The sequence below is a fragment of the Xiphias gladius genome, chromosome 6 (assembly GCF_016859285.1).
Source record: "Xiphias gladius isolate SHS-SW01 ecotype Sanya breed wild chromosome 6, ASM1685928v1, whole genome shotgun sequence".
Taxonomy (NCBI): Eukaryota; Metazoa; Chordata; class Actinopteri; order Istiophoriformes; family Xiphiidae; genus Xiphias; species Xiphias gladius.
The window spans coordinates 1,696,579-1,721,702 of NC_053405.1; the positions used below are offsets into that span (position 1 = coordinate 1,696,579).

The 25,124-nt window shown below is 46.9% G+C and overlaps 3 protein-coding genes across 5 annotated transcripts; 2 read left to right on the forward strand and 1 right to left on the reverse strand.

The window, feature by feature from the left end:
* Positions 1 to 85: 85 nt before the first annotated feature.
* On the forward strand, positions 86 to 6,890 carry prpf38a (pre-mRNA processing factor 38A). The gene is made up of 10 exons (XM_040128886.1): positions 86 to 311; positions 1,135 to 1,294; positions 2,293 to 2,414; positions 2,854 to 2,939; positions 3,050 to 3,160; positions 4,163 to 4,269; positions 4,423 to 4,449; positions 4,536 to 4,627; positions 5,797 to 5,845; positions 6,418 to 6,890. The coding sequence occupies exons 1-10, from the start codon at positions 182 to 184 to the stop codon at positions 6,461 to 6,463; spliced, it is 930 nt and encodes a 309-aa protein (XP_039984820.1). The 5' UTR covers positions 86 to 181; the 3' UTR covers positions 6,464 to 6,890.
* A 99-nt stretch (positions 6,891 to 6,989) lies between these two features.
* On the reverse strand, positions 6,990 to 10,704 carry LOC120790906 (interferon-induced protein with tetratricopeptide repeats 1-like). The gene is made up of 2 exons (XM_040128884.1): positions 10,454 to 10,704; positions 6,990 to 9,676 (listed from the first exon to the last, which is right to left on the reverse strand). The coding sequence occupies exons 1-2, from the start codon at positions 10,456 to 10,458 to the stop codon at positions 8,368 to 8,370; spliced, it is 1,314 nt and encodes a 437-aa protein (XP_039984818.1). The 5' UTR covers positions 10,459 to 10,704; the 3' UTR covers positions 6,990 to 8,367.
* A 1,783-nt stretch (positions 10,705 to 12,487) lies between these two features.
* Positions 12,488 to 24,800, forward strand: trmt1l (tRNA methyltransferase 1-like). Of its 3 annotated transcripts, none has more exons than XM_040128735.1 (16): positions 12,488 to 12,806; positions 15,192 to 15,299; positions 15,441 to 15,503; positions 15,937 to 16,050; positions 16,930 to 16,994; positions 17,714 to 17,870; positions 18,616 to 18,739; positions 18,859 to 18,938; positions 19,701 to 19,953; positions 20,324 to 20,536; positions 20,633 to 20,823; positions 21,775 to 21,841; positions 22,105 to 22,268; positions 22,352 to 22,414; positions 23,595 to 23,721; positions 24,432 to 24,800. In XM_040128735.1, exons 1-16 carry the CDS (start codon positions 12,746 to 12,748, stop codon positions 24,625 to 24,627), a joined length of 2,046 nt encoding a protein of 681 aa, XP_039984669.1. In that variant the 5' UTR covers positions 12,488 to 12,745; the 3' UTR covers positions 24,628 to 24,800. The 3 variants fall into 3 exon arrangements, with proteins under 3 accessions (XP_039984669.1, XP_039984670.1, XP_039984671.1); XM_040128736.1 differs by having other exon boundaries at positions 18,619 to 18,739; XM_040128737.1 differs by lacking the exon at positions 12,488 to 12,806 and adding an exon at positions 12,820 to 13,315.
* The last annotated feature ends 324 nt before the right edge of the window (positions 24,801 to 25,124 follow it).

Genomic DNA, 25,124 nt, shown 5'->3' on the forward strand with positions numbered 1-25,124 from the left:
AATAAACAAAACTTGAACCAGCGACTTCTGTTCAGCTTCTCTGCGCAGCCCAGCAGCGACCCCTGCTGGCGCTTTTATTCCGAAGGCGTTGAACCGGAAGTGTTGTCCTCGTTTCCGCCGGAGGTGCCCAGTGTGTTGCTGTTGTGTTCATGCTAGAAAACGAATTCATTTATTCTTTCCCATGGCAAACCGAACCGTAAAAGATGCCAACAGTATACACGGGACCAACCCGCAGTATCTGGTGGAGAAAATCATCCGAACGCGAATCTACGAGTCTAAATACTGGAAGGAGGAGTGCTTCGGTCTGACCGGTCAGTAGCGAGCTAGAGTGCTAGCAGGCGAGCTAACGTTAGCGTCCTGTCGGCTAACGTTAGTAACCGAACACGGCGGATTTCACGGCTCTGTGCTTCATTTAAAGTAGCCCCGAATCATCCTGAAATCGTAAACTAAACTTTCCCCAACGTGTGTTACTTTGGAAGAATTTAGTCAGAAAATGAACGGTGCAGTTGCTCTGTTGTAAAGCAGAACTGCGTAAATAACAGTGGTTGTTAACTGGGGAGCTGTTAATATAAATAAATAACAGTACGTGTGATTCTGAGATTACCACAGCCCAATGTTAGTTAGCTCTCAAAGCTGTGAATTTAGTCTGATCAAAAGCTACAAACCCAAAAGAAATTCAGCTTTCAACAGTGTGAAACTAATTTGATTCACACTGTTGCAAACTGAATTTCTGGCTACGACTGACAGACTACTCTCATTATGTCTGGGCAGTCAAACAGAAGAAAAATGTGAAATGAGGTGATTTATAAAAAATTCTCATTTCACTCCATCAGCTAGTTGTTCTAACACTAATTTGTAATGATAATTTTGTTTGATGCGTACAGATGTTGGTTATTTTTTGCTTTTTTACCAGAGAGTACAAATAATTGAATACATACTTTTGTGTCCTTTCTTTCTGGGTCAGTTTTTCCTGTTTTTAAGTGAAGGGGAATCTTAATGCTACTGCAAATGTTTATATTGTTGACACTAGTGAGCCTCCAACTTTGTGTCAAAAGTTTGCGTTTGTCCCTTTCCCGTCCGTTTTAACGTGACACTCACCGTTACTGAAGCACGCGCATGTTGTGTTATCTGCAGCCGAGCTGGTTGTTGACAAAGCCATGGAGCTGAAGTACGTTGGAGGAGTTTATGGCGGGAACATCAAGCCCACTCCCTTCCTCTGCCTCTCGCTCAAGATGCTGCAGATCCAGCCGGAGAAAGACATCATCGTCGAGTTCATAAAAAATGAGGATTTCAAGTGAGTTCCTGTGTGTACAGGAAGGAAACTGAACACTGATATTGTATTGATTTTGTCAACAAGCCCACACAAAACTTAGGCAAACGTGCCCACACACTGTACCAGTGTCTGGCTCCTCATATTCAAAAAGATCATCAGTTCATCACTTATTCAAAAGGTGAAAATGTGGGAAATTAAATGTGAATGTTTTGGTCATAGGACAAGCGTCAGCTCAACTTACTGATCACATAACAGGGAGAAGGGGTTTTCCAGTAAGTCTTCGACTCACCAGCTACTTTGGTTTTGTCACAGAGTCTCCAATGACTTTAGTATGAATAGGTGGACTCCACCCCCAAAAGATAAAAACCGGAAAGAAACATGAAAACTATATGAAAAACATAAATAAGGTTCAAAAGGCAACAATTATATGAGCCGGCTTGTGTGAATACACAAATATCTAACACGGATGACAATGACACGTTACGAGAAAACAAGCCAGAGGCGGTTCCTCATTAAGACCATCAGCATGAAGTGTTCTCATAAAGAAAATCCATTTTACATCCTGATCTACGTAGTGATTAACATCACAGTCTCTGTGTGGTTTTGTGATCTGTTGGATGGCACCAAATGAGAATGTTAAGACTTTGCATGGCCGACTTCTTGGAAATGTATCTCAGCAGATGACTTCATTGATTTTCTGCATTTTCATCCGCTGTTACAAATAAATCTTGAATTTTGAATTTGGTCGTGTCTAGCGCCATCCAGCCTGTGGCTCAAATGCAGTCGTTCTTTTTGCTGCGACCCTTTAATTTGCTGTGACATTTACATTTGAATCAGGCTAAATGAGCTAAATTATTGATTATATTTTCATGATCCTCGAAGACTCTTCTAACCTGCTGCTACAAGTATAGTCTCTGGTATATTGTGAGGTAAAATTTTGGACCTTGACCTCATTCTGGGCTTGGTGAACCTGGTGTTATGGATTTTTCTCATCATGTCCTCTCTCTCTGTTTTATTAGATATGTTCGTTTACTTGGAGCGATGTACATGAGATTAACTGGTACTGCAGTGGATTGTTACAAATACCTGGAGCCTCTGTACAACGACTACAGAAAGATCAAGAGTCAGAACAGAAACGGAGGTGAGGTTTAAAAGTCGCTGCGTGACTGACGGGTATGTTACTGAGAAGAGCTGTCGATTCCAGTGACTTTTCATCTCTGGTTACAGAAACAACAAAGCTGGTTGCAGTCATTATTTTACTAACCATCCAGCAACCAATATATAATATAATATAATGTAATATAATATACAATTGTGCCACTTCTTTGTCTGCTTTCAAACTAACTAGAGTGGAGAAGTCATTAGGATACCACGTTACCATTTGGGTGCCCTGTACAGTGTTCAGTCACAAACAGGCGTGTTTTTCCAGTGTTGTTGCTTTAATTTGAGTCATAACTTGGCCCGGGAGTAAATTCCTGGTGCCTGAACTCTGTCGAGACTCTGATTAGGTCGTGGATGTATGATGACATCATGCCGGTTGCCAGCATTTCTCTTCATTTCTTTTTCCTTTTCTGTTTCAGAGTTTGAGTTGATGCACGTGGACGAGTTCATCGACGAGCTTCTTCACGCGGAGAGGATGTGTGACATCATTCTGCCCCGGCTTCAGGTACGTCTCCATTGTGTTTGTACACGCAGCTTGTTCCACATACCTTGTGACCACTGATGTTTGCTTGTGTGTGCGTGTGCATGTGTCTGGCTGGCATGCGTGTGTTACAGAAGAGACAAGTCCTGGAGGAGGCCGAGATGTTGGATCCACGTATCAGCGCTCTGGAGGAAGACCTGGATGAAGTGGAGAGCAGTGAAGACGAGGATGAGGAAGAAGAGAAGGTAATAACATTTAATTAACTTTTGTGGAACAACACCTGCAAACTCTTTTGCTGTGAAGTGAATAATGACCACTAGAAATGGCAGATACGGTCATATAAAACCTGCACTGGTGTCTTAAGCTACAGTCAGTCAATTCCTGCTCTTTAGCAGGTTGATTATATGATGCAGCCCACACATGTGACATTAAACAACCTGCCCAAATGAACCTAAAGAAGCCTGGTCTTTGGCTTCCATTTCTGGAACAGCCATTCAGAGTGAAACTCAGATTTGGTGTCGTGGTAACCTTACTGTGCGGCCGGTGGATTTTTAAAAGGCATGAAACGTCCTCACCTTTTATACACCATTTTTCCATCTAAGGTGTCAAAACCAAAATGCTTCCTGACATTACCTCTCAGACAGTTTGACGTCATCAGTGTCCGTTCTGCAAGAGAAATGGTTTACTGAGACTCTGAGTACAAGACACAGCCTGTTGCACGTATACACAGGTCATTTTCAAAGAACCGAAGAAATCCCGCATGCTGTTAATCATCATGTGTACTTGCTTTATTAACAACGTTTTGGGCTTCAGACCTTCAGCCAGTCGGCCGGAGTTTCTGAACCGACGGAGTTCTCCATAGGACTTTCTGGAGTGCAGAACTTTGTAGTGATTGTTGCGCAGTTAATTTCAATTTGCTCAGATCGATAAGATTGAATAATTGTAATTTTTTCCATGTTCAAATGACAGCACAAGGCAAAGTGACAGCTCTGACGTGCATGCGTGTAAGTGTCATGATGAGCAGACACCAGAAGTCGGTGTGTGACTGCTGTCTTCTTCATAGTTGGTTTAAACTACCTCAGTAAAAGTTGATATGAAGACCGCGACACGTCAGACGCCAACTGAGTTATTAAATGTTTGATGATGTACTATGTGGACTTCAGCACTTCATCAATGTTCATCAGGTCGTCAGTGTGTTGGTTTGCAGGGGTTGAGGTTTTATAATGCTTCTGTTTTTCCGTTTGCAGCCAGAGAGACTCCAGACACCTGAACCCCACAGACGCAGTTACCGTGACAACGACAGACCTCGTCGCTCTCCGTCCCCTCGTTACAGACGCAGCCGCTCACCCAGACGGTTTGTCTTTTAATTATCCCTCAATTTACCGAGGGCTTAAGATTTTATAGTTCTGAGATGCATGTCACATGCAGCTCAAAGTAAGTAAATCGTGGATTCTGTTCTAAATCAAACCCTCGGTGGGTTTACAATTTTTTTTTTTTTTTTTTTCAGGAGGAGCAGATCTCCAAAAAGGCGAAGGTATGTTTGCTTTTGGCTGAACTTCTCCGTGACCATTAAATATTTGTAGCTCGTGCTCATCGATGTCTTTGGTTGTGTGTAACCAGCCCGTCACCCCGGAGAGACCGCCATCGCAGCAAGAGCCCCCGCAGACACCGCAGCCGGTCCCGAGACAGACGTCACCGCTCCAAATCCCCAGGTAAATAAACGGAAAGGAGCAAAAAATAAAATAAAAAATGAGATTAGGCACTACTGCTGTCCCAGAGAGGCTGTAAATGATAGATGGACTGATGGGTGTTTGGATGCACGCAGGCTGGGTCCAAATGTATACGGGGAAGTAATTCAGACACAACCCTAATAAGCTTGTTTTCTGTAACCAAAGATCAGGGCTTGATAATAGTGGTACGGTTTAACAGAAATACAGTATGTTTGTGGTTCCATCAATCAAAGGGGGCAAAAGAATAGCATTTATCTTTAACTTTTCATTAGACAGCAGTTATTGAGTTATTAGTTCAAGTACATCGTCAATTTACACACGAAAAAGAGAACGTAATCTATGATCGGACCCCTGTGAAATACACAGCAGCTTAAAAGGGGTAGATCAGATCAGGTAGTTCCTAACAGTGTGTGGTCACAGACACACACTGTTAGGAACTACAACAAAAGAAAACCATGTGGCAAAAGGAAACAACTGCTTAGCTTAACAGTTAACAGATGACGACGTGCAATCTACAAAGATGCACATCATACAGATCGTTAAATAAGGCGCCCGAACCGATGACAAGAACTTTATCGCCCCTTAGTTACAATAGGAATTTCTGCCCTTATAATCAGACTATAAATTGTATGACCAACAATTCCATTCCTGAGATGGTTATCTAGTCTGGGCAGACAGTTTTTTCTGCATGTAGTCCGTGAAGGCATGCAACGCACTCGCTGCCACGAATCAAGAGAGAACTCGACATGATGTTCTCAAGTGAAGCCAGCCATTACCTCAGCTTCGGAAAATCTCTGAGCATCATCTTAATGGATGAGTCAGCGAGTGTGTTGATTTTATTGTTGCCAGTTTTGGCACAAATTTTCCTTCTTTAACTGGATTGTATTATTGTATTTATTATTGTTTCATTATGTCATCGGGTGCTACAAACACAGCCAGACCACAACTCCCCTGTTGTGGATTCTGTCCTTCAGTTTGTTTGTTAAATTCAAACTGTACACAATGGTTCGTTGTCCGAGGTTTTTTTGACACAGAGAAAATTTTAAAAATTCTTCTACTATTATGTAGGAGAGAAACAATCCTTCCTGTAAATGAGTATATTTGATGATGGTTGTTTGGAGTTTATTCTGGATTCCTTTTCATTGAACCAGGTCACCACAGAAGCCACAGACATCGCAGCCACTCAAAGTCCCCAGAGAGGTGAGGGCTCAAATCTTACATCTGCTCCAATAATTGGAACCATTCCCTAAATACTTTGAGGTGTTTGTTTGCATGTGTGGACCTGAGGTTCGATACCAATACTATTCTTTTTTTTTTCCACTGCCGCGTAATAAACATGTATTTCTGCAAAACCCTTTTTTTGCACAAGCAGCTGAACGGTAACTTTACCTAAAACTACAGCCTTTGACTGAAAAACGTGTGATTTTAAAGATCGGGAACTATCTGCTCAAAGAATAACATTCAGTGATAACTTTCAGCACCTGGTGGTTTTTGATCTGCGGTGCCACGATACATTTTAGTCAGCACTAAAACCAGAACAATCTCACCACCAAGTCTGGACGGCAGAGTTTTCTGGGGCTGATGATCCTACCAGATGATCGGAATTCGTTTTGAGGGCTGAGGCGCCCAGTTCAATTTATGTGTTGTCAGTATTTCAAAATGTCTGAAAGTGAAATGAAATGAACGTGGTCTCCGTTATTATTAGTTATGAGATTTGCAACATTTATTGTTTTATTTGCATTTAACACCATTTTGTGTCTTTCACATCACAGGAGTTCAAAAAAGAGTCACAAGAAGAGTCGAAGAGGAAACGAGTGATCTCCCTTTTCCTTTTGTACCTTTTACTTTTTTTGATCTCCAAACCGTCAGAGCTTCTTCCTCTAAATCTTGTTTGACATTTGAGTTTTGTTTTGTTTGTCTTTTTTTTTAAAGTTTCTTTTTAATGGGAGGTGATTTCAGTTTTAGATGCTGGACCACTGACCTGTCATTCACATGTCGCAGATGTAACTTCACACCCAGCTGTGGTGCAAAGCCCTCAGGTCTCAGCAGTGTGTATGTTCAAACCCTCTGAGACAGAAAAATCGTTGAATACTCCCCATTGTCAGATAATTGTGGCACTGTTGATGCCTATTGGACATGTGTAAATATAGAAAATGTGTTTCTTGCGAACATTTTCTGTACATTAAGAATGAGTGTCTCACTCATACCTGACATTTGTCTTAGAAATAAAGATCCTGATTCGTTATTCCTGTATTTTTGGAAGTTTGATGGACTCCTGAGGAAGACGAGAGCTCACAACTCATGGTTGATGAAAATATTACAGCTGTTGTCCGGTTTCATGCTACGCTAGGCTACGGCCAAAATGACATATGCAGACACTGTCAACTTTCTCTTTGGGAAAGGAAACCGTTACACAGACATGGCTCCAATAAAGTTTTAGATAATAAATATACAATGAATTAATCCTTACTTGGGTTAAATCAAGCTTGTTTTTCTTTTAGGTTTTGACTGTCTCATCCTATAATTAGTACCACAAACAGTTAATTTCCAAGAAATTCAGTAGGAATGTCCTGTGAAAACTGGAACTTTTTGGAAAAAAAAACAAATGATTAAATCTTTGGACGAACATTTTTGCTTCTTTCAAAGTTTCCAAATGTAACGTTGGCAGTAGCTCTCGAAAGCTGTAGCCTGAAGTCCATCAGCTACGTTGCTCACAAACCCATTGCAGAACTGTGAAGAGAACAAGAACTTCTTGTGTCTTCACCACCAAAACAAAAACTTTGAGAAGATGTCTTAGTGTACACAGTGTATATTTAATAGGGTTAGTACAGTTTATCAGTCATCGGCATATAGTGATAACATTCAGGTTACACATCCAATTACATAAACAGTTTTTTGGTTTTTTTTTTCTACTACAAAGCTAAAAGCAAAGCAAATTTTATCCACACCCCGTTATGTTTTTCACTGAACTTTAAATGCATCGCTCTGGGAAAAAGAGAAACACCAGGAACGTAGTAAACGCCACCATTATTTAAATGGTGCACCTGATCGAAATCTGCTTGAATCAGTAATGTAATCTACAGGATTAATGACAACTGTCGATAGTTGGAAGCATTCTGACCAATTTGAAGGCGCCGACAGACTGTGAGATTTCTTAGAATCTGTGCAACATGGGTCTAATACATCGAGTTTGACGTACGCAGACCGTACGACGGTAACACCGAGTGGATCGTGGGGCTGCGATGCAGGTCGGTATACGAGAATAACACGTCGGCGGCCTGCAGCGCGAACCTCTCGCACAGTGCGACGTGGGGCCGCCGCTTTGGAGCCACGTGTCTTTCACGTTGCTCATCTCTCATCTGGGACAGTCCAAAGCGGCAGCGTATACATGTACTCGCCGTGAGGCCCGATCACGCCGGCGTTTGTCATGACGGGACTTCGTGGCCGAATCAGTTTGGTTTCAATGGAAGCGCTATCAGAGGATTCGCTCGCAGGGGTGAAGCTGATCGCCAATTTTTTCATCCAATGGGGTCAAATTTCACCTCCTGTTTCGCCGCATTCACGGGGTCCTCGGCATATGTTTCTTTTCCACAATTTCCACAAATGTTTTCTGCAAGTTTACTTAATGTGCACGTTACCGAATTAATGAGTATGTACAGACTTGTCTAGGTAACGGAATACCTATATTTTTTGTGGATTTAGAACCGGTGCTGTCAAAACCACTACGGCTCTTGCAGGTTTGCCAGAAACTCATCTATTTCTCTGCACATTCGGTTCCTGCTTCTGTCTCTGATCTTCTCCAGGGCTCTGATGCTGTTCTCTCGAAAGAAGCACTGTTCCGGTATCGACGCCGCCTTCATGTGATACTGGATTGACCTGTATCGGTCCTGTCGATCGAAGTAGAGATGTCTTGCGTAGTTGTTGTAAAGCACCTGTCTGTCTGCGGGTTCCAGATCCCACTCTAGGAGCTCCTGGTATATCTGGTCAGATTTAGCCAGGCCGTCGTTTGACTTTGCGTATATATTTGCAAGGTCCATCCTCTTCACAAACGAAGAATGGGGGTACAGAGAGACGAGCTCCTTGTGGAGGTGGATTGCTCTGTCGATCATGCTTTGCTTTGGGCGACTGTCGCGGAAAAAAATGATTTTCCATTTGTAGCAGAGCGCAGCACATCTTTTCAGGTAACGATCATCTGGATGTTTTCCCAGAGCCTCCTCTGCCAAATCAATAGCCTCGTCGATGAGGCCACAGCTCCTGTAAACCCTCAGTAGTGGTTTGATGCCGCTGTAACTGCCGACAGGATTTCTCAAAACCTTTTCGGCTAACTCGCACGCTTCATCTTCCACTCTCTCTCCTTTCTCGGCAAGTTGCTGAAGGTAGCGAGCAGCGAGGTAAAGGTTCTCTGGATCCTCTTCCTTGGCTTTTTTCATTTTCTCCAAGATGTCAGGCTCTGGCCCTGTGTCGCTGTGTTTAAAGACACTTCCTAGTGCTAAGATGTGGCTGGTCTGCCACTCCACCATGTCCGGCTGCATCCCGATGGCCCTCTGGAGGAAACCTGCGGCCAGCAGCTTTTTTTCTTTGCCGAACTTCATCAGAGTCCAGGCTTTTTCGGCGTAGATCTCCGGATGGAGCTCGTCCCGCGACGGAGACGGGTACTCGTTCGTCAGGGCGTCGACCTTTGACAGGAGGGCCTGACTCTCTGCTCGTTCTCCCTGACGGTAGTGCAGCCAAGCCTGGTTCCCGTAGTTCACCACCAACCAGGGACCCTCGTCTGCTTTTCTCGTCCGGCAGAGGGCCTCTGCGGCCCTGCTGAAGAAACTCCTGGCCTCGTCGTAGGACCCCAGATGGTAGTGGATGTACCCCTGCAGGTTGTAAACGTGACCCAGCCAGCTGTTCCCCTCCTCGGTGCCGATGTCCTCCAGCTTGTCCTTGATACGTAAAAGTTTGGACCTGCTGGGGACCAGATCCCAGGTGAAGTGGCACTGCAGGGCCTCCAGTTTGGCCTCCAGTGTTGTTTCACTTTGAGCAGCACTGATGGAGATTGATAAAAAATAAATATTGAAACACGTCCTCGGTAGGTCAATATAACATGCTCTGAAGCTTGGTGTGTAAAGGGAGAAAGGAAGGCAAATGGAGTGAGGAGCCATGAATGACATGGCAGGAAGGAAAGAAGGAAGGAAGGAAGGTAGGAATGAGGGAAGGAAGGAAGGAAGGTAGGAATGAGGGAAGGACGGAATGAGGGAGGGAATATAGTAATGAGGGAAGGAAGGAATGAGGGAGGGAAGGTAGTAATGAGGGAGGGAAGGAATGATGGAGGGAAGGTAGTAATGAGGGAAGGAAGGTAGGAATGAGGGAAGGAAGGTAGGAATGAGGGAATGAGGGAAGGAAGGTAGGAAGGAAGAGAAATAAGGAGACAATAAGAGAAGCAACAGAAGAGAGAGGAAGGAGAAAAAAGGAAATGAGGGAACCGCTGAAGAACGATGACTAAAAATCACATGCTGACCCTGATACTTCTCTCACTCATCTTCCAGTGGTAAAAATGAAATAAGAAAACAGTTTATCCACCGGATTCAAACGAAACACTCAGGTTTATTTAGCAGCAACCATTTAACGGAAAACAATCAGGTATGTGAATAATGATGACACAGAGAAAAGCGGGAGAGGAATGAAGAGAGGGAGACTCGTGACGGACGCGTCTTCGCTGACTCGCGGCATCAATGGTCAAACTCGGGCCTCCGATGCGCTAAAGTAAGACGCGGAATAAACCTCATGAATGTCCGTGGACCAGGTGCGGAGGCGGCCGCTCACCTCATCGTCCCCGTGGCCCTTCAAATCCCGCCTCGTTGGACCCGGTTTTGCTCTACGGGTTGATTCGGTTTCGTCCGGCTGCTCCGACCCCCCGATTCGCTGTGAACGGCGCGGCGTTGTTGTGGAGCTCGGGTCTTCCGCTGTTGTTGCCGAAGCCAGAGACTTTTACAGGCGGGGCACTTGCTCGGAACTGACGCCAGTTCGCTGCTGGGGCGGCGCGAACGGAGGCGAAGACGCGAGAAGCCGAGCGAAGTCCTCCACAGAGGGCAGGTTCGCGCGAATAAAGCGCGGCGTAAGTTCGCCCTGACTTTCGTTTTCCGAGGTATCGAAACCTACCGGTGCAGCAGCAGCTGGTCCAATGAGAGGAAACGGGGCTCGTGACTCGGCAGATTCTCCCCCGAGGTCGGGTCCAAGTCGGAGCCGCTTCGTTTCCGGCTCCTCCTCAGACAAGTTACGGTCAAAGCAGACGAAGAACTTAGAGCATATGATTCTGTCATAAATCAAATGACCGTACCCAAGAATATCAGCAAGTCGAGCTGAAACGATGAGTCTGATTGATTGATTGATTGATTGATTGATTGGTGAGCCGCTTGAAAACGAATGACAACTAGTTTGAAAAGAGTTTAAATCACTTTTCAAGCGAAAATGCCATGAATTTCATTTTGTTGTTGTTCCGGCTTCTCAACTGTGACACTTCGCCGCTTTTCCTCGGGCTGTCCGCTGGGACACTGTCGAGGTGTCCCTCCGCGTCCGGGAACGTTAGAGACCGCACGGTCGGTCGGGTGTGAATGTATATGTTTATATTTTATCCTACTATGAGACTAAAAGAAAGCAGCTGATTGTGCTTATTGAACTCAGGTGCTTGAACTAAACAGGTGTTATTCTGTAAAGAATGAACCCAAAGACACATGGTTGTCTCTATGTGAAGAACGACCCCTTATATGGAGGCGGCAGGACAGTTTGAGAAACCGTCCCGTGTCTCGTCTTTTTCTACAGGTAAGTCGTGAAATGCGGAGAGTCCATCACGTCCAGAGGGAAACGTCCGTACGAGGGAGGCACGTACCTGAGGAGTGACGGAGGTCTCAGCCAATAAGAAGACGACAATGTTATTTACTATGTTTAAACCTGATACCTGCTGGACCAGGGGGAGACTAGTCTCTCAGACCCCGTGAACTGATGTGGATTCTGTAGGTTTGTCAGGGACGCACAGTCTGGTCCAGAGATCCGTGAGCAGCCTCAGTCCTTAAGACTCTGCTGTATTTTAATAAATAGACGTGAATTTAACTTTTTGCGTCCTGCGTACTTCACTAAACGAATGCGCGAGTCCCGATGTTTTGAAGGATGGACTCAACAATGTGCTCAGATCCACGTACAGGAAACAGGAGCCTGTGTCCGGGGGGGTAGAAGTGATGTGTGTGTGGAAATGTGCAGAGAGGGGTTTCTGTGTTCCCATAGAGGCCCCGGGTCTGGGGCCCCCTACAAGGGGGCGTTCTTCATCTAGAGACAACCATGTGTCTTTGGGTTCATTCTTTACAGAACAACACCTGTTTAGTTCAAGCACCTGAGTTCAATAAGCACAATCAGCTGCTTTCTTTTAGTCTCATAGTAGGATAAAATATAAACATATAAAAAATAACCCTTCAATATGAAGCTTTGTTTATAAGTGAGTGTCTTTGTGTACAGTATGTATCTCGATTAAATGTGTCACTGTTACTGTGCAAATGAATGAATGAAAGACTAAAGTCAAACGGCTCTCTGCAGAGCGAACACCTCCTCCGAGGCCAACGTCAAACACCGGACACACCAGACCTCAGAGGAAAAAAAGCCAAAAAAAGGTCAAATTCGCAGTAAATGATCCGGATCTTGCCCCCAAGTCGGATGCGTCCTTCCCTGGCCCGGGACCCGTCCCTCCACCGTGTTCGGTGCCAATCGGTTCCGCGGTTTGTCGTGTAAACCGGCTGACAAATGAACCGACAGACAGACAGACACGGGCGGAAACGCAACAACCGCGAATCAATAAATAAATATCGAACGACACTGCTGCCACCTACCGGTTTAACCGGGCTTCTTCTCGACACCCACATATTTCTCTCGCTCACCGTGAACCGCGGTGATTTAACTACACGCGTTCAATGCTCAGCCTCGCCTCGATTTTCCCTTTTTGACCGTTAAACGAGCGACGTCTCGGCCAAACTCGCCACCCACTCGACGGCCGCGTTTGAAAACCCCGCGCGGTTTGCGTCAACCGCGTCCGACGGAGCATTTCCCCCGCGCGTGTTGCCGTAGTTGGTAATGGCGGAGCTCAGAGAGGCGGACGCTGCCCAGCTACACCAGGAGGACGTCGATATCAAACGTGAGTAAACGGCGCTGCTTTCTCGTGTGACCGCTGGCGTCGGGGCCGCGGGGAGCGGCGTCAGCCGCGGTTTATTCCCCGTCAGCGCCGCGCAGCCAATTCGCGGAGAACTTTAGTTTCTAACTGCCGAACTAAACGAGGGCCTCAGCGCGGAGCTCCGCCACAGGACCTAAATAGTCAACAACAACAGGAACAAAAGGGGCCGGAGCCCCCGCGAGCCGGACCGCCGTCGGCACCGGTCGCCTGCATTAGCGCGGGTCCCTCCGCAGAGCCTCCGCCGGGGCGGTGCATCTGGGCCGTAGGACGGTGGCAGGCGACACGGCCTCATCGCGGAGCTGCGCTCCGGGACCGCGGAGCCGCTCGCTTTGGGCGCCTGGAAGCGTCCGCTCGTTACCGGGTTGACGTTCACCGAGCCGCTGGCCTCGGAGCCCGCGGGGTTTCAGTCACAGAGCGGCCGTCAGAAGCCACTAGTTCGCCTTGGCCGGGCTCCGGCGACAGACTCCGGAATTGTGAGAGCAAGCTGCTCTCAACTTCTGGGAACAATATCAAACGGGCGTTTTCGTGCAGCCGCGACGGAAGTCTGTCAAAGTCTCGGCTGTTTATTTTTTCCCCACGCGTGTGTGTTCGTTTAGCAGTTAGAACCGTGTTCGCCGCAAGTGCGACCGTGTACCTGCATCTTAAACGCCGCTCGTCTGCCACGCCGGGGCCGCCGTTGTTGCGGACGCCGCGTCCCCTTGTTTGTTTATTTCCCTAAACACCAGCCAGGTTCTCACGGAGCCACCGGAGTCCATTGAGAATCCGGATGTTTTTTCCAGGGCCGTCGACCAACAGAGAAATGACTCGACACAATGTCTCCCGGGGCATCGATACTGTGAGTTATCGCGCAGGGACATCGGTCATCGCCCTCCAGTTCTTTTCGTGGCTGTTACGTCCAGCTGGTTTTTACGTTTGAATCACTTTATTTTTATCTTTTGTAACTTTACGAATGAAATAAAGATCAATTCGGTTCGGTTATAAAACGGAATCTCTTTGGGTTGTTGGACCGTGGGTCAAACAGAACAAGACGGGGACATTATTTGACATTATTGTCATTTTATAGGAAAAAAAACAAAAAAACCCCAAACAATTATCGACAAAATGATCAGGAGAATAATCGCCGATGAAAACTAGACTTGCAGGCAAGAATAACAGGGTCCCAGAACCCTGACGCAGTTCGGACCCCGAGCTTCTGCGACCCGGGGGGATTGGAGAAGCCTGGAGCTTTGACCGATGGGGCTTCACCTGCTGGTTTAATGCACGGTCGTGCACTCGGCTGGGCTGAGACCGCCTTCCGACAGTGCACGCCGCCAGGACGTGATCCAGCCTCGGACCCTGAGGACGCTTTGGTTGTGTTTGTCTGCTTCCTGAGTAGCAAAGTGTCAGAGTTTAGGAGACGTTTCCATTTTGTTTCTTCCCACTCAGTGCGTTCTCTCTAGGGCCGCCCCCTAATAGCCGACCACACGCCAGTCGATGAGACGAGCTTTAGTCGACCAAGTTTTGATTGGTCGGTCGGTGGCAGGAAAGGAAAAAAAAGAAAAAAATCAAACTCCGCAGGAAGCGGTGACACTCAGTCAGGGACAGACATCGTCTCCACAGGTCGATCCCTGAGGTTGTTGGACAGCATTGTAACCGAGCGTCTCGGCTTCGCCTCACTGGGCATGTTTGGCAAGAAAATAACGAAGGGGACGCCGTCACGTAGCACGAAGAGCAGCAACGGCTCCATCGTTTTTCCTAACACGCAAACGTGTCGCAAGGCGGCAACTCCTAAAGGACGCACCACCTCAAATATCGAAACGCGTGGTAGGCGCATAAGTTGTGTGTGTCGGGCAGGAAGGGGTGAAGGGCGACCCCGAGACGGCGACACGCAAGCTCTGCAGGCAAACGTTCACCTGTCGTTCGTCGTTTTTCCCTTCCCGAGTGACTTTCATTGAGAAACATTTTTGAGCAGTGTTGGGAATACAACACGCGTTGCGTTTTCCTCTCTACCGTAGCCCGACGAAGAGCAGCAAAGGCTCCATCATTCGTTTTCCTCTCTACCGTAGCGCGGCGTTGACGGTGTCCCCCGCAACATTCTCTCTCGGCCCTGGAACTCGAACAGTTTTCTGATTTCTCCCAAAAACATATACTTAATAACTGATTTAACATCCTAAACTTGCCGCGACGGGTCGACGTGTAGGAAGATCTTTGGTCGGGCCCTACATTTTTTCAAAATCCAAAACCGGAATCTCCTCCAACGAGTCCAGTCTTTGTGACTCTTACGACAACTTCTAATGAGCTGAGCAGCTAAGAGTTTTGAGTTGGTGCACTTCCCGTTTTCTTTCTTCTCTCACCTCGCTGTCCCTGAAGGTGCCGACGGTGGCGATGCAACTTCAGCCGGCGACCAAGCCGCGGAGCCGACGGCGAAGCATGAAGCTGCTGCGGATAACGACGCCAAACCCTCCACCACCACGACCGGTAGTTTGATAAAAGCTGTTGTCGTTGTGTTGTTCAGTTTACCTGGCAGATAATTAAGGAGGAAGCTTTGATAACAGGGGAGTGGACCAAAACCTTCCAGGTAGACTTCCCAGATAAACTCACAGAATTCTCTGCTCACAGAGAGACACGTCTCCATCCAAACCAAACTGGAGGGCCTCGAGATGCTGGTCGACCTCAACGGAGGTAAGTTCAGCTCTAAATAGTAAATCTTCAACGTTCTTCTCTTTTTCCTCTATTTTGCTTATTGTGAGAGGAGAAATTAGACGACATACCGGGTCATTTTTTTTCCAGCCAAAACAAATGCAAAAAACGAACATGTCTGAGTTTGTCAGTTGGTCGTGTTTGTTGCTCTTTATGTCTAAAGCGACTGTAAACAAAGTATCTTTGGGTTTTACAGCGTCGGTCGGACAAAACAAGACATTTCAGACGTCATATTTGGCTTTAGCAAACTCCAGAGGGCATTGTCGCTATTTTACATTTAAAATGGAGGTTTTTGAGATTTTATAGACCAAATAATTAACTGATTAATCGAGAAAATATTCTGCCAATGACTCGGTAATGGAAAAATAAATGTTAGACGCACCCGAAAGTGATTCTGTGTTTTTTCGCTCACCAGCGGGGCGTAAGTCATGTCCTCTGTGTCCTGAGGAGAAGTTTAAAGCCTGTTACAGCCACAAGCTCCGTCGACACCTGCAGAACCTCCACTGGAAAGTCTACGTGGAGTTTGAAGGTAGGAAAGTGAAGCGCACCCACACGCTCCGCTCCTCTGGGTTCAGTCTTGCCACCAGATGTTGAACCTGGCCGCCGGGATTCTGCTCTGACGCAGACACAAGTTGAAGTTAGTGAGGTACAACGAGGCCTGGCTCGCGCTGGCTGGGGATCGAGGGCAGGGCTCCGTGCAGACTGGGCGCGTTCGTCCGCAACGAGGCGGGAAAAAAACGTCGCTGTATGCATGTGGCTTAGAGCACGGGGACACTGTCTCGTTGGAACAGGGAAAGGGACAAACACAGACTGATGGCACAAAGCTGGAATAACGCTGTCGTCTAAAATATCACCGTGTGCTCCAGCATCAAGTTTTCTTCTCACTGGAACCCAAAAGTATGTGGACAGGGGTCTCCAAATATTTTTATTTTTATTTTTTAGAAACGTTTTCTACATTTTCCAGCAGAAGAGCAAAAACTATCGGTGACAACTAGTGCAGAAAGAAGTAGCCAGTAGACAGATACGACTGTTTTTAGAACCAGCTCATCCTGTAAGTTTATTATCAAGTAAAAATGTGAAAGATTTCTCGGTTGCAGCTTTAAAAAATGTGAGCAACTTCTGTTTGAAAATTTTCCGCGTGGGTGTGAACTGAATGCCTTTGGGATTTGTGGTTGTTCGTCAGACAAAATATGGCAGTTCTAAGCCTCAGCACATGGACGAGTGTCCACATACTTCTGGCCATATTGTATAGTGGTCTTGCGCAGTTCTGGAACATGAGAAAAAGCACACAAAGCTAAAATAATGATTTCCAGAAGAGAAAAAACACAGAAGTTTGGACGAAAGTGAGATCTACTGATATCTGAGTAGATCAGGATTAATGTGAGCTTTGACCCTTGGTGTTTAACAGGCCAGAGGATGTGTATCTGTCACCTGCCCTGCAGAAACCTGAAGCCCAGCCTCAGCGGAGACCAGGTGAGGCATGAGACCCAAACTGTCTGCAGGTCAAGTCACCGCTGCAGCTTCTGGCAGCATCACCACACGTGGACTTGTGTCGCTCGCTTTGCACTTTTCTGAAACCTGTTGTCAGCAGAAATGGTTTCTCCGAGTTGTCCTGCAGCAGCGCTTCATCCTATGATCTGGTCATTATTTCTGCTTAAAGTTTCTCGTTAAGAACTATGACATTCGGTTTTATTAAAAGGAAAAAAGAGATTCTGGGACAGTACATTTGGTAGGAACGCGTTAATCTACTCAAGTTTGTAAGAAGCAGAAAACACTGCTTTCTGTGGAATTTCCTAAAATTGTAATGAGGGTAAAGACTTACTGAGATCCATTATTCTGAAGTTTGCCTGGAATTTCCTGTGGCAGTAAAAGGCAAGATTTTCAGTTTTGTGAGATTTGTGCTCTGACTAGAAGAATCTCAAGGTTACGGCAGAAAATAATGGTAAACGCTTTACTTGAAGTGTAATTGGACGTCCTCAGTTCCTGCTGAATTACAGCACGATATTACAGGTACCTTAGATTAGGAAAGTAGAGACTAGTGGGATAAATATTTAGGGTTAAAGTTCAGTACACTCTCCGTGCTCCTGCTACCGTGGGGCAGCTGTGGTGCATGTCTCGTCGTCATTTACACATAAACTGAGTTCTGTGTTTTCTTTTTTTTTTTGTTGTTGTTTTGTACGAACCCCTTCCAGGCATCGGGAAGACACGTGGCTCACTACCACTGCGTGGTGTGCTCCGTCACCATCGCCCGCAAGACGGACATGATCAGCCACCTGAAGCGCCACGTCAACAAGGGAGAGACCGAGGCCAGCTACTCCGTCAGCTCAGACGTACCGTTCGAAGAGCCGGGTAAATGACGTCAGCAACGCAGCGCAAGAAGCTGATCGACATGGCAATGTAACCATCATATCGCGAAATGACCAACGTGTGTGTCGCATTAAAGGATGCGTAGCGGTTTTTGAAGGATCTGCGTAGAGTTCGAACCTCTTCAGCTCACGTAAACCACGGCCTCCGATCCTCCCGCTTTTAACCACCCGTCCCTGCCAGCAGCAGACGCTGAGCAAACACCGGTGGGGAGAAAATTTCTGAAGAGAAACTGTCTGCGATCTCAACGTTAACAATACGGCGACTTCCCCGAGCGTTGCCATGTTTACCTTACGTTTTTGTCGGGCAAAGTCAGAGCAGGTCTGCTGATTGTTCTCTCAGTGAACTGCTCCAGAGCATCTGTAACATGTCGGAAGACTGAGAGAAACGCCCATCACAGGTTGACACATTCATACCAAAAGTTATTCAGTTTACCGTCATAGAGGACGAAGAAAAGCATCTTTGCTTGAAAATGAGTCGATTGTCAGAAGCGTTATTTCTGTGGTACGACGAATTGACAAACTCTTTCAGCTCTGCGTGCGACCGTTCAGTAACTTGCAGGGTTTAATACACGGAGCGACACAAGTGAGCTTCAGGATGCGTGAAAAAGCCATAAACACCGGCTTTAGAGGAGGTTTTCACGTTGCACTTTCCAAACCAAACGTGCAAACGCAACGAACGCGACGACACCGTGGCCATCTTTAATGTAACGTCTTATTTAATGTGTCAGCAGCTCCGTCTGGTCAGGCCTACGAAATCATGAAAGAACTCGGAACAAACGTGCAGCTCCTCCCGAACCACACCACCCCGCAGAAGAGCGACACCTACTTCAACCGCAAGATGAAGACCAACAGGTCAGCGCGCGCGTGAGACCTGTTCTTGCAAAAAACACACACGTATGTATTCGCGAAGACGTTTGCTCTATGCCTTAATCCTCGTTTCAGCAGAGTGTGTTTGTGTGTCTGCGTTTCAGACAGCTGGTGTTTTGTTCGCTGGCCGTTCTGGCTGAAGAGAGAAATCCACTGGAGTGTCTGGATGCTTTCGGAGCCACAGGTGAGACAGCGATGATCTACTGTTACAAGAAAACGAGCGATCAAACGTGAGCGTGACCACCGACACAGGCCATACCCGGGGGATAAAACAAGCGCACCTCTTCCGCTACCCCTGCTATGAAAACAATGGCATCGTGATAAAGGTTTTTTGTCAGGATTTTGTCTATAATTCAGCCCAGAAATCTAATTTTCTGGAGGCATCGTTCTAACTTTTCCCACCAAAACTTGCTTCAAGAACTTCCCCAAGAGTCATTTACGGGATTCTAGTGCGGGTATCCGTGTTCTCCAGTCTCTATTCAAGACACTCGTTTCTCTTCCACCTCCTGGAAACAAGAAGTTTCATCCTTTTAAGCCAAAATGCCAAGAATCCACTCACACTTCCAGCTGTGGCTTTTGGTCTTTGGCTCGGTCGGAAAAAACGCGCAAGTTGAATATGCGAACTTTTGTTTGAGGAAATTGGGCATTTTACATTATTTTCATTATTTTCCTGTCATTTTGAATGCGTTGGATAATAGAGAAAATAATCATCAGGCTAATCAATGATGAAAATAGTTGCAGCCCTTGGTTGAAGGCTGAATTTGAGACTGAAACCTGTGTTAAGACAAATGTCTTGACAAATCCCCGCACTAACAGGAAGTGTCCCCACATCTGCCGTAACAGTGGGCTTCCGCACTGTTGGAAGAGTTTACTGCCCCCAGACTTACGCACTCCAACCCTGAGCCTCCGTCTTGTGTCTGCTGTCCGTTTCCCGTCCGTCTCGCAGGGATCATGGGCCTCCAGTGGGCGAAACACCTCCGTAACGCAGTCAAAGTGACCATAACCGACATCAGCGACACGTGCGTCAAGATGATCAGAGAGAACTGCGAGCTGAACCACATCCGAGTGGACGGAGGCTCACGCGGCCCCCGGGGGCCCGACGGGGCCGGCGGTGAGGTCGAGGGGGTGCCCATCGCTACGGTGGAGGTCGCCAAGATGGACGCCAACGTCATCATGCACCTGCGGCCTTTTGACTACATGTGAGTGAGAAGATTTGATCTCTCTCCTCACAGTTCAGTCTTAACGTGTTAACGCCCAAACTGAGCGTTGAAAGGCGAATAACTCGGCTTCAAGCTCCTTAATCTCTCACTTCTTCTGTCAAGTCTGTTGATTAAACCAGTTTTAGGGTTTTTCAGGAAGTGTTACTAAGTCCTTCAGTCTTCTTTAACCCCACCGACAGATTTCTTTGTTGATACTTGTAGTTTTCACCAGATTTAGCTGTTTTTGTTTCTTTCAGACAGGGATTTCCAGTGGTTTACGGGCTGAACTTCTTTGACACCTGCCTGGATGCATGAAGGGTTTTAAATTCTGTAACTCTAGAGAAACCTACTTGTTAAATATTTGTTTCAGTCACTTGGATCCGTTCGGGACGGCAGTGAACTACCTGGATGGCGCCTTCAGAAATGTCCGTAACCTGGGCATCATCTCTGTGACGTCCACCGACACCGGCTCCCTGTACGCCAAGTCTCCCAACGTCACCCTGCGTCACTACGGCTGTCACATCGTACGCACTGAGTACTACAAGGAGCTGGCTGCACGCATGGTAGTCGCCTCTGTGGCCAGGTAGGCCTTTTGGTTCGATGTCTGCGTGTGCTAATGTGATACGGAGAACGAGGAAACCCGTCAGAACTTCATCCCGATTTCTCTGTGGTCTCGTAGAGCGGCGGCCCGCTGCAACAAAGGCATCGAGGTGCTGCTGGCGGTTGCGCTGGAGCATTTCGTCCTGGTGGTGGTGAGAGTCCTCAGGGGTCCCTCACAGGCTGATGAGTCGGCTAAGAAGTTACGGAAACTGGTCCACTGTCAGTGGTGTGAGGAGAGAGTCTTCCTCAAACAGGGAAACATGGTGGACGGTGGGTACACGAGGTGTGCGTGGTAGGCCAGTGTTAGCGTTAGCGTTAGCGTGGTGGATGCGCCATCTCTCTCCTGCTTCGTTTGGTCCAGGCTGGAGCTTGAAACTGCTCCTCCCGCAGGGGCGAAGCACAACCACTGTAGAATGGTTTTTTTAAAATGGCCACAGAGGAGAAATGTGTGCTGACGTAGGAAACTGTTCCCCGCAGTTATAGGAAAAATTCCACAAGTTCACGCTGCACCAGGGCCGAAGGATTAATTGTTTTCATTGGGGAAGCGCAATCTGAGTTTTTGCCTCCCGACACGGTTCCGATACATAAACTCACTCCTTGACTATTAGTGGAGACATTCATGCCCCATCATTCTTTTTAGGTTTGTACGGATTTTAATTATATTGGACTATACAGTATATGAGATTGTCATCTCAGTGAATTAACCTTGTCAATTTGAGCTTTATTAAACATGTTACAAAAGCTGCTTAATTTGTGCAGCGTTTCAAAACCACCTCCTGGTAAAATATGCAGGAAATGCACAAACCTATATTAAGTCAGTTTTTGGTTACGCCAGCCCACCAAGGATGCCGTGTTAACTTGCAGTGTCCCAGTGAAGGCCTCCTGTTGCTTTCACATTAAAATGCACATGTTGTGAAGCACATGTCTGGCTGATACCCAGTCCGCTTAATAAGATCAGTATCAGGGGCGACACAGCGTAAGGCCCGGGTTTTATATCCCTGCGGAAATTTGAAAAACTGCCGTTTTGTAATCGCAGGAGCCGTCGTTTCAATTTAAAGTTAAACATCGCTGACAACGTCTTTACAAGCTGTAGAAATGTTCTGTGGACGTGTAGTCGGCAGCTATCCTGTCCCTCAAGTCATCTGTCAAATCATCACAGAAGTCATCTCGGGGCGCTTTTCGCGTAGAGCATCATCATGTCCTCGCTTGTGTTTCTTCCAGACACGCTGCCCTGTAACTGCCATGGAAGCCTGCCTGGAAAGACGGCGGTGCAGCTGGGACTGTTATGGTAAACCTCTCGCTGTCTCACTGCACACAACAGCAGCATCAGCAGCATCATCAGTCAGGGACACGCATCCAAACTTGCTAAGCACGGCACCTGCCTGAAGAGTTTCTTACTTCGGGGCCATCTGGTCATAACCCCAAAAAAAAAGTGAAAGCCCAAAGGGAAGACGTTTGAGATTTCTGATGGACTTCAAGACTTTGATTTAGGGTTCAGGTTAGAATGCATTATGTCCACGAGTGTCCTCACAGGTATGTGTGCATGTCCAGGTCTGGTCCCCTGTTTAACACGGGCTTCCTGAGGAGGATGCTGTCGGCGGCGGTGCAGCACAGTATGGACGACATCCAGCCGCTCGTCAAATCGCTGATCTGCGAGTCCGAGTGCACCACCCTCAAGTCTTTGGTCCACGGGCCGTCCGCTCTCACCAACCAGGGTAAAGCACCGGGCCTTACGCATGTGTGTCCGATCTCTGTGTGATGAAACGCCTGTTTACAGACTGTTGGGTTTCCTCTGCAGTGGAGTGTGGAGTCGTCATTAAGACCTTGCAGAGCGGAGAGGAGTCAGGTCCTGATCAGTCTGGTGAGTCAGCCGCACAGTTTATATAAATCTCTGTCATTACCCGAACTTCTTTCCAAACTTTTTCCAGCTGGACTTGAGCCCTAAAGAGGATTTCCACGTTAGTACCTTCCCCCAACATCCCCTCTTCCCTCAGAAGTCAAGAACCTGGGATTTATTTTTGATGCTGACCTCCGCACATCAGCAACATCACCAAAGCCTTCCACCACCTCAGAAAACATTTCAGAAACCCGTCGCTTTCTGTCTCAGTCAGACTCCCGAACGCTCGCCCGCGCTTCTGTCGCCAGCAGAATCTGGTTTTACTTTGGACACGTCCAGCCAGCGTGCAGCCGTTCGTATCCTGGCCAGGACCAAAAAACGTAACCGCACCACCGCAGTTCTCAAACAACTCCACTCGCTGCCTGCTCGTCGCAGGATCGACTTCAAGGTTTCGCTGCTGGTCTGCCAGGCACAGATTGGTCTTGCTCTAGAGTATACAGCTGGAAAAGCTCTCAGTTTATCAACCCAGCAGATCTGTCAGGTCACAGGACAGATGTTTCCTCCAAATTCACAAAGTGCCATCAAAATCTGGCAGCAGATCCGGTTTTAAGTGTTTCTGCACCCAAGGCTCAGGACATCCTACCTGCAGAACCGAGAATGAAGAGAACGCAGAGAAGGGCTAGTCAACAAGGAAACTGGGAGAACTGCAGGTCTCCTTGTAGGACAGACCGGTTACCGATACTGTAGCTCCACCTCTGTCCTCTCGAGGGCAGCGTGGTCCAACTATGCCGTAGCCTCAACGGGGATTACCCGTTACCTGAATGCCATGGTTAACCTCTTTAACTCTTAATTTTCTTTTCCACACTGCTGACGGTTGCACATACTGTATATTCTGTATCTCTTTGTTCCAACATTTCACTGAACCCACAAGATGCCAAGTTTTGTGTATTTTTTTCTTTTTTTTCAACAATCAATCCCCCAGATTCAACCTGATACATTTAGTTTTTTTTGTTGTTTTTGTTTTTTTTAAACCTGAGGATCTCCACTAGATCTCAAAAGAAAGTTCGGTGAGTTTGAACACATTCATCCCAAACAAGGTGGGTTTGTGAAGATGGAGGCACCAGCGGGTTTTAGCAGACATGTTGGACGTGAAGCCGTCTCGGTTTAGTTTTCAGTTCAGATTTAACATTCGGTTTTTCTGCAGGGAAGAGGAAGACGGGAGAGGAGTCTGGGAACGTAGTGAAGAAGCTGAAGTCTGACGCGTCCCTGGAACACCCACCTTTCTACTACAGCATCCATCGCCACAGCATCCGAGGCATGAACATGCCCAAGTGAGTGACCTCTGACCTCTAGCGGCCTGCACAGGATGTCGGCCACTTTCTGGCGTCCCGCCGCTGAAACCGCTTCACCGTGCTGAAAAACTCCCACGCCGCACTGCAATGAGCGGAGAACGTCTTTGGTAGCTAATAGGCTCGTTTGAGATGGTTTCCTTTCCAGTAAACTCGAACGCTTTCCAGCAGCAAATCCCATAAGCGCAGCCAAACAACACTCAAGCTCTGTGTGTGTGTGTGTGTGTGTGTGTTCGTATCAGAGCCTGATTTATCTGATTCCCCTGAGCCTCACAGCTCCACTGTTTCCAGAAACTATTAAAACACATCAGTGAGTCACACTGTTGCTCTGGGTGACATGTTCCTTCATCTCCATCAACACACACACACTGTAGATTATTTTGACTCCGTCCCACACACACACCGTCCTGCTGCCAAATACTCGCTAAAGCACCAAATGTGGATTAATCCGCCGCTGAAAATAGTCCCCAACAGATGCACTATTTTTTCCTCCTGTTTGTTTGATTAAAATCTACAGTGAGCAGCTGTTTTAAAAAATGAAACTATATATTCGTGAGCTGTTTTTAAAGATTTACATCGAGACGAATGTAGAATAACACCCGAATGATCCTCTAACATTCTAGAGGGATCCGGGAAATCTGAACCCAAACTTCGGGAGCACGTTCTGGTATTCATACGCTTTCTCTGCGCAGGTTGAACAAGTTCCTTCAGTACCTGACGGAGGCCGGCTTCAGGGTGAGTCGGACTCACTTCGACCCAACGGGGGTTCGAACCGATGCCACACTGGAGCAGTTTAAATCCGTCCTCACCAAGTACAGCGTCCCCACGTACACCAACGCCACCGCCACCGCCACGCAGACGAGCGTGAGCACGGAGAAAACGGTGTGAGAAAAACCGGGCAGGGTGATGGAGGCTGATCCTCAACCCCTGAGAGGAGACGTACGCTCTTTGGAGCCAAAATCACTCTGCCCTCGGCCCCTGGTCTCAGTTTGACGGCTCCTCTGCTGCTTCTTAAAACCCAGACAACAAAGTTGTGACTGTGCAGATATCTTCAAAAAAAACCAAACAAACTACCAACTGCTTTTTCTTCTTTGGAAGCGCTTTTAGTAGAACAAAGTAGAAACTCTAATCAAACCAAAACTGATGTGGATTTTTGTTCAAACTAAACTGATCCTGCAGCACAGATGAGTCCGATTTATCCACAGTATCTATTTATTTCAGATCCATATTGTACATTTTTTTTCTAGCTGGTTTACCGTCTTTATTTTTTTCATTTTTCCTGTCTTAAAAATATAATAAAAACTTTCTCCAAAGAATGAATTTTCTCTGCTCTTGATTTTTTTTTTTTTGGTGTCAAACACACACAGCCGGGTTTTTAAACCTCC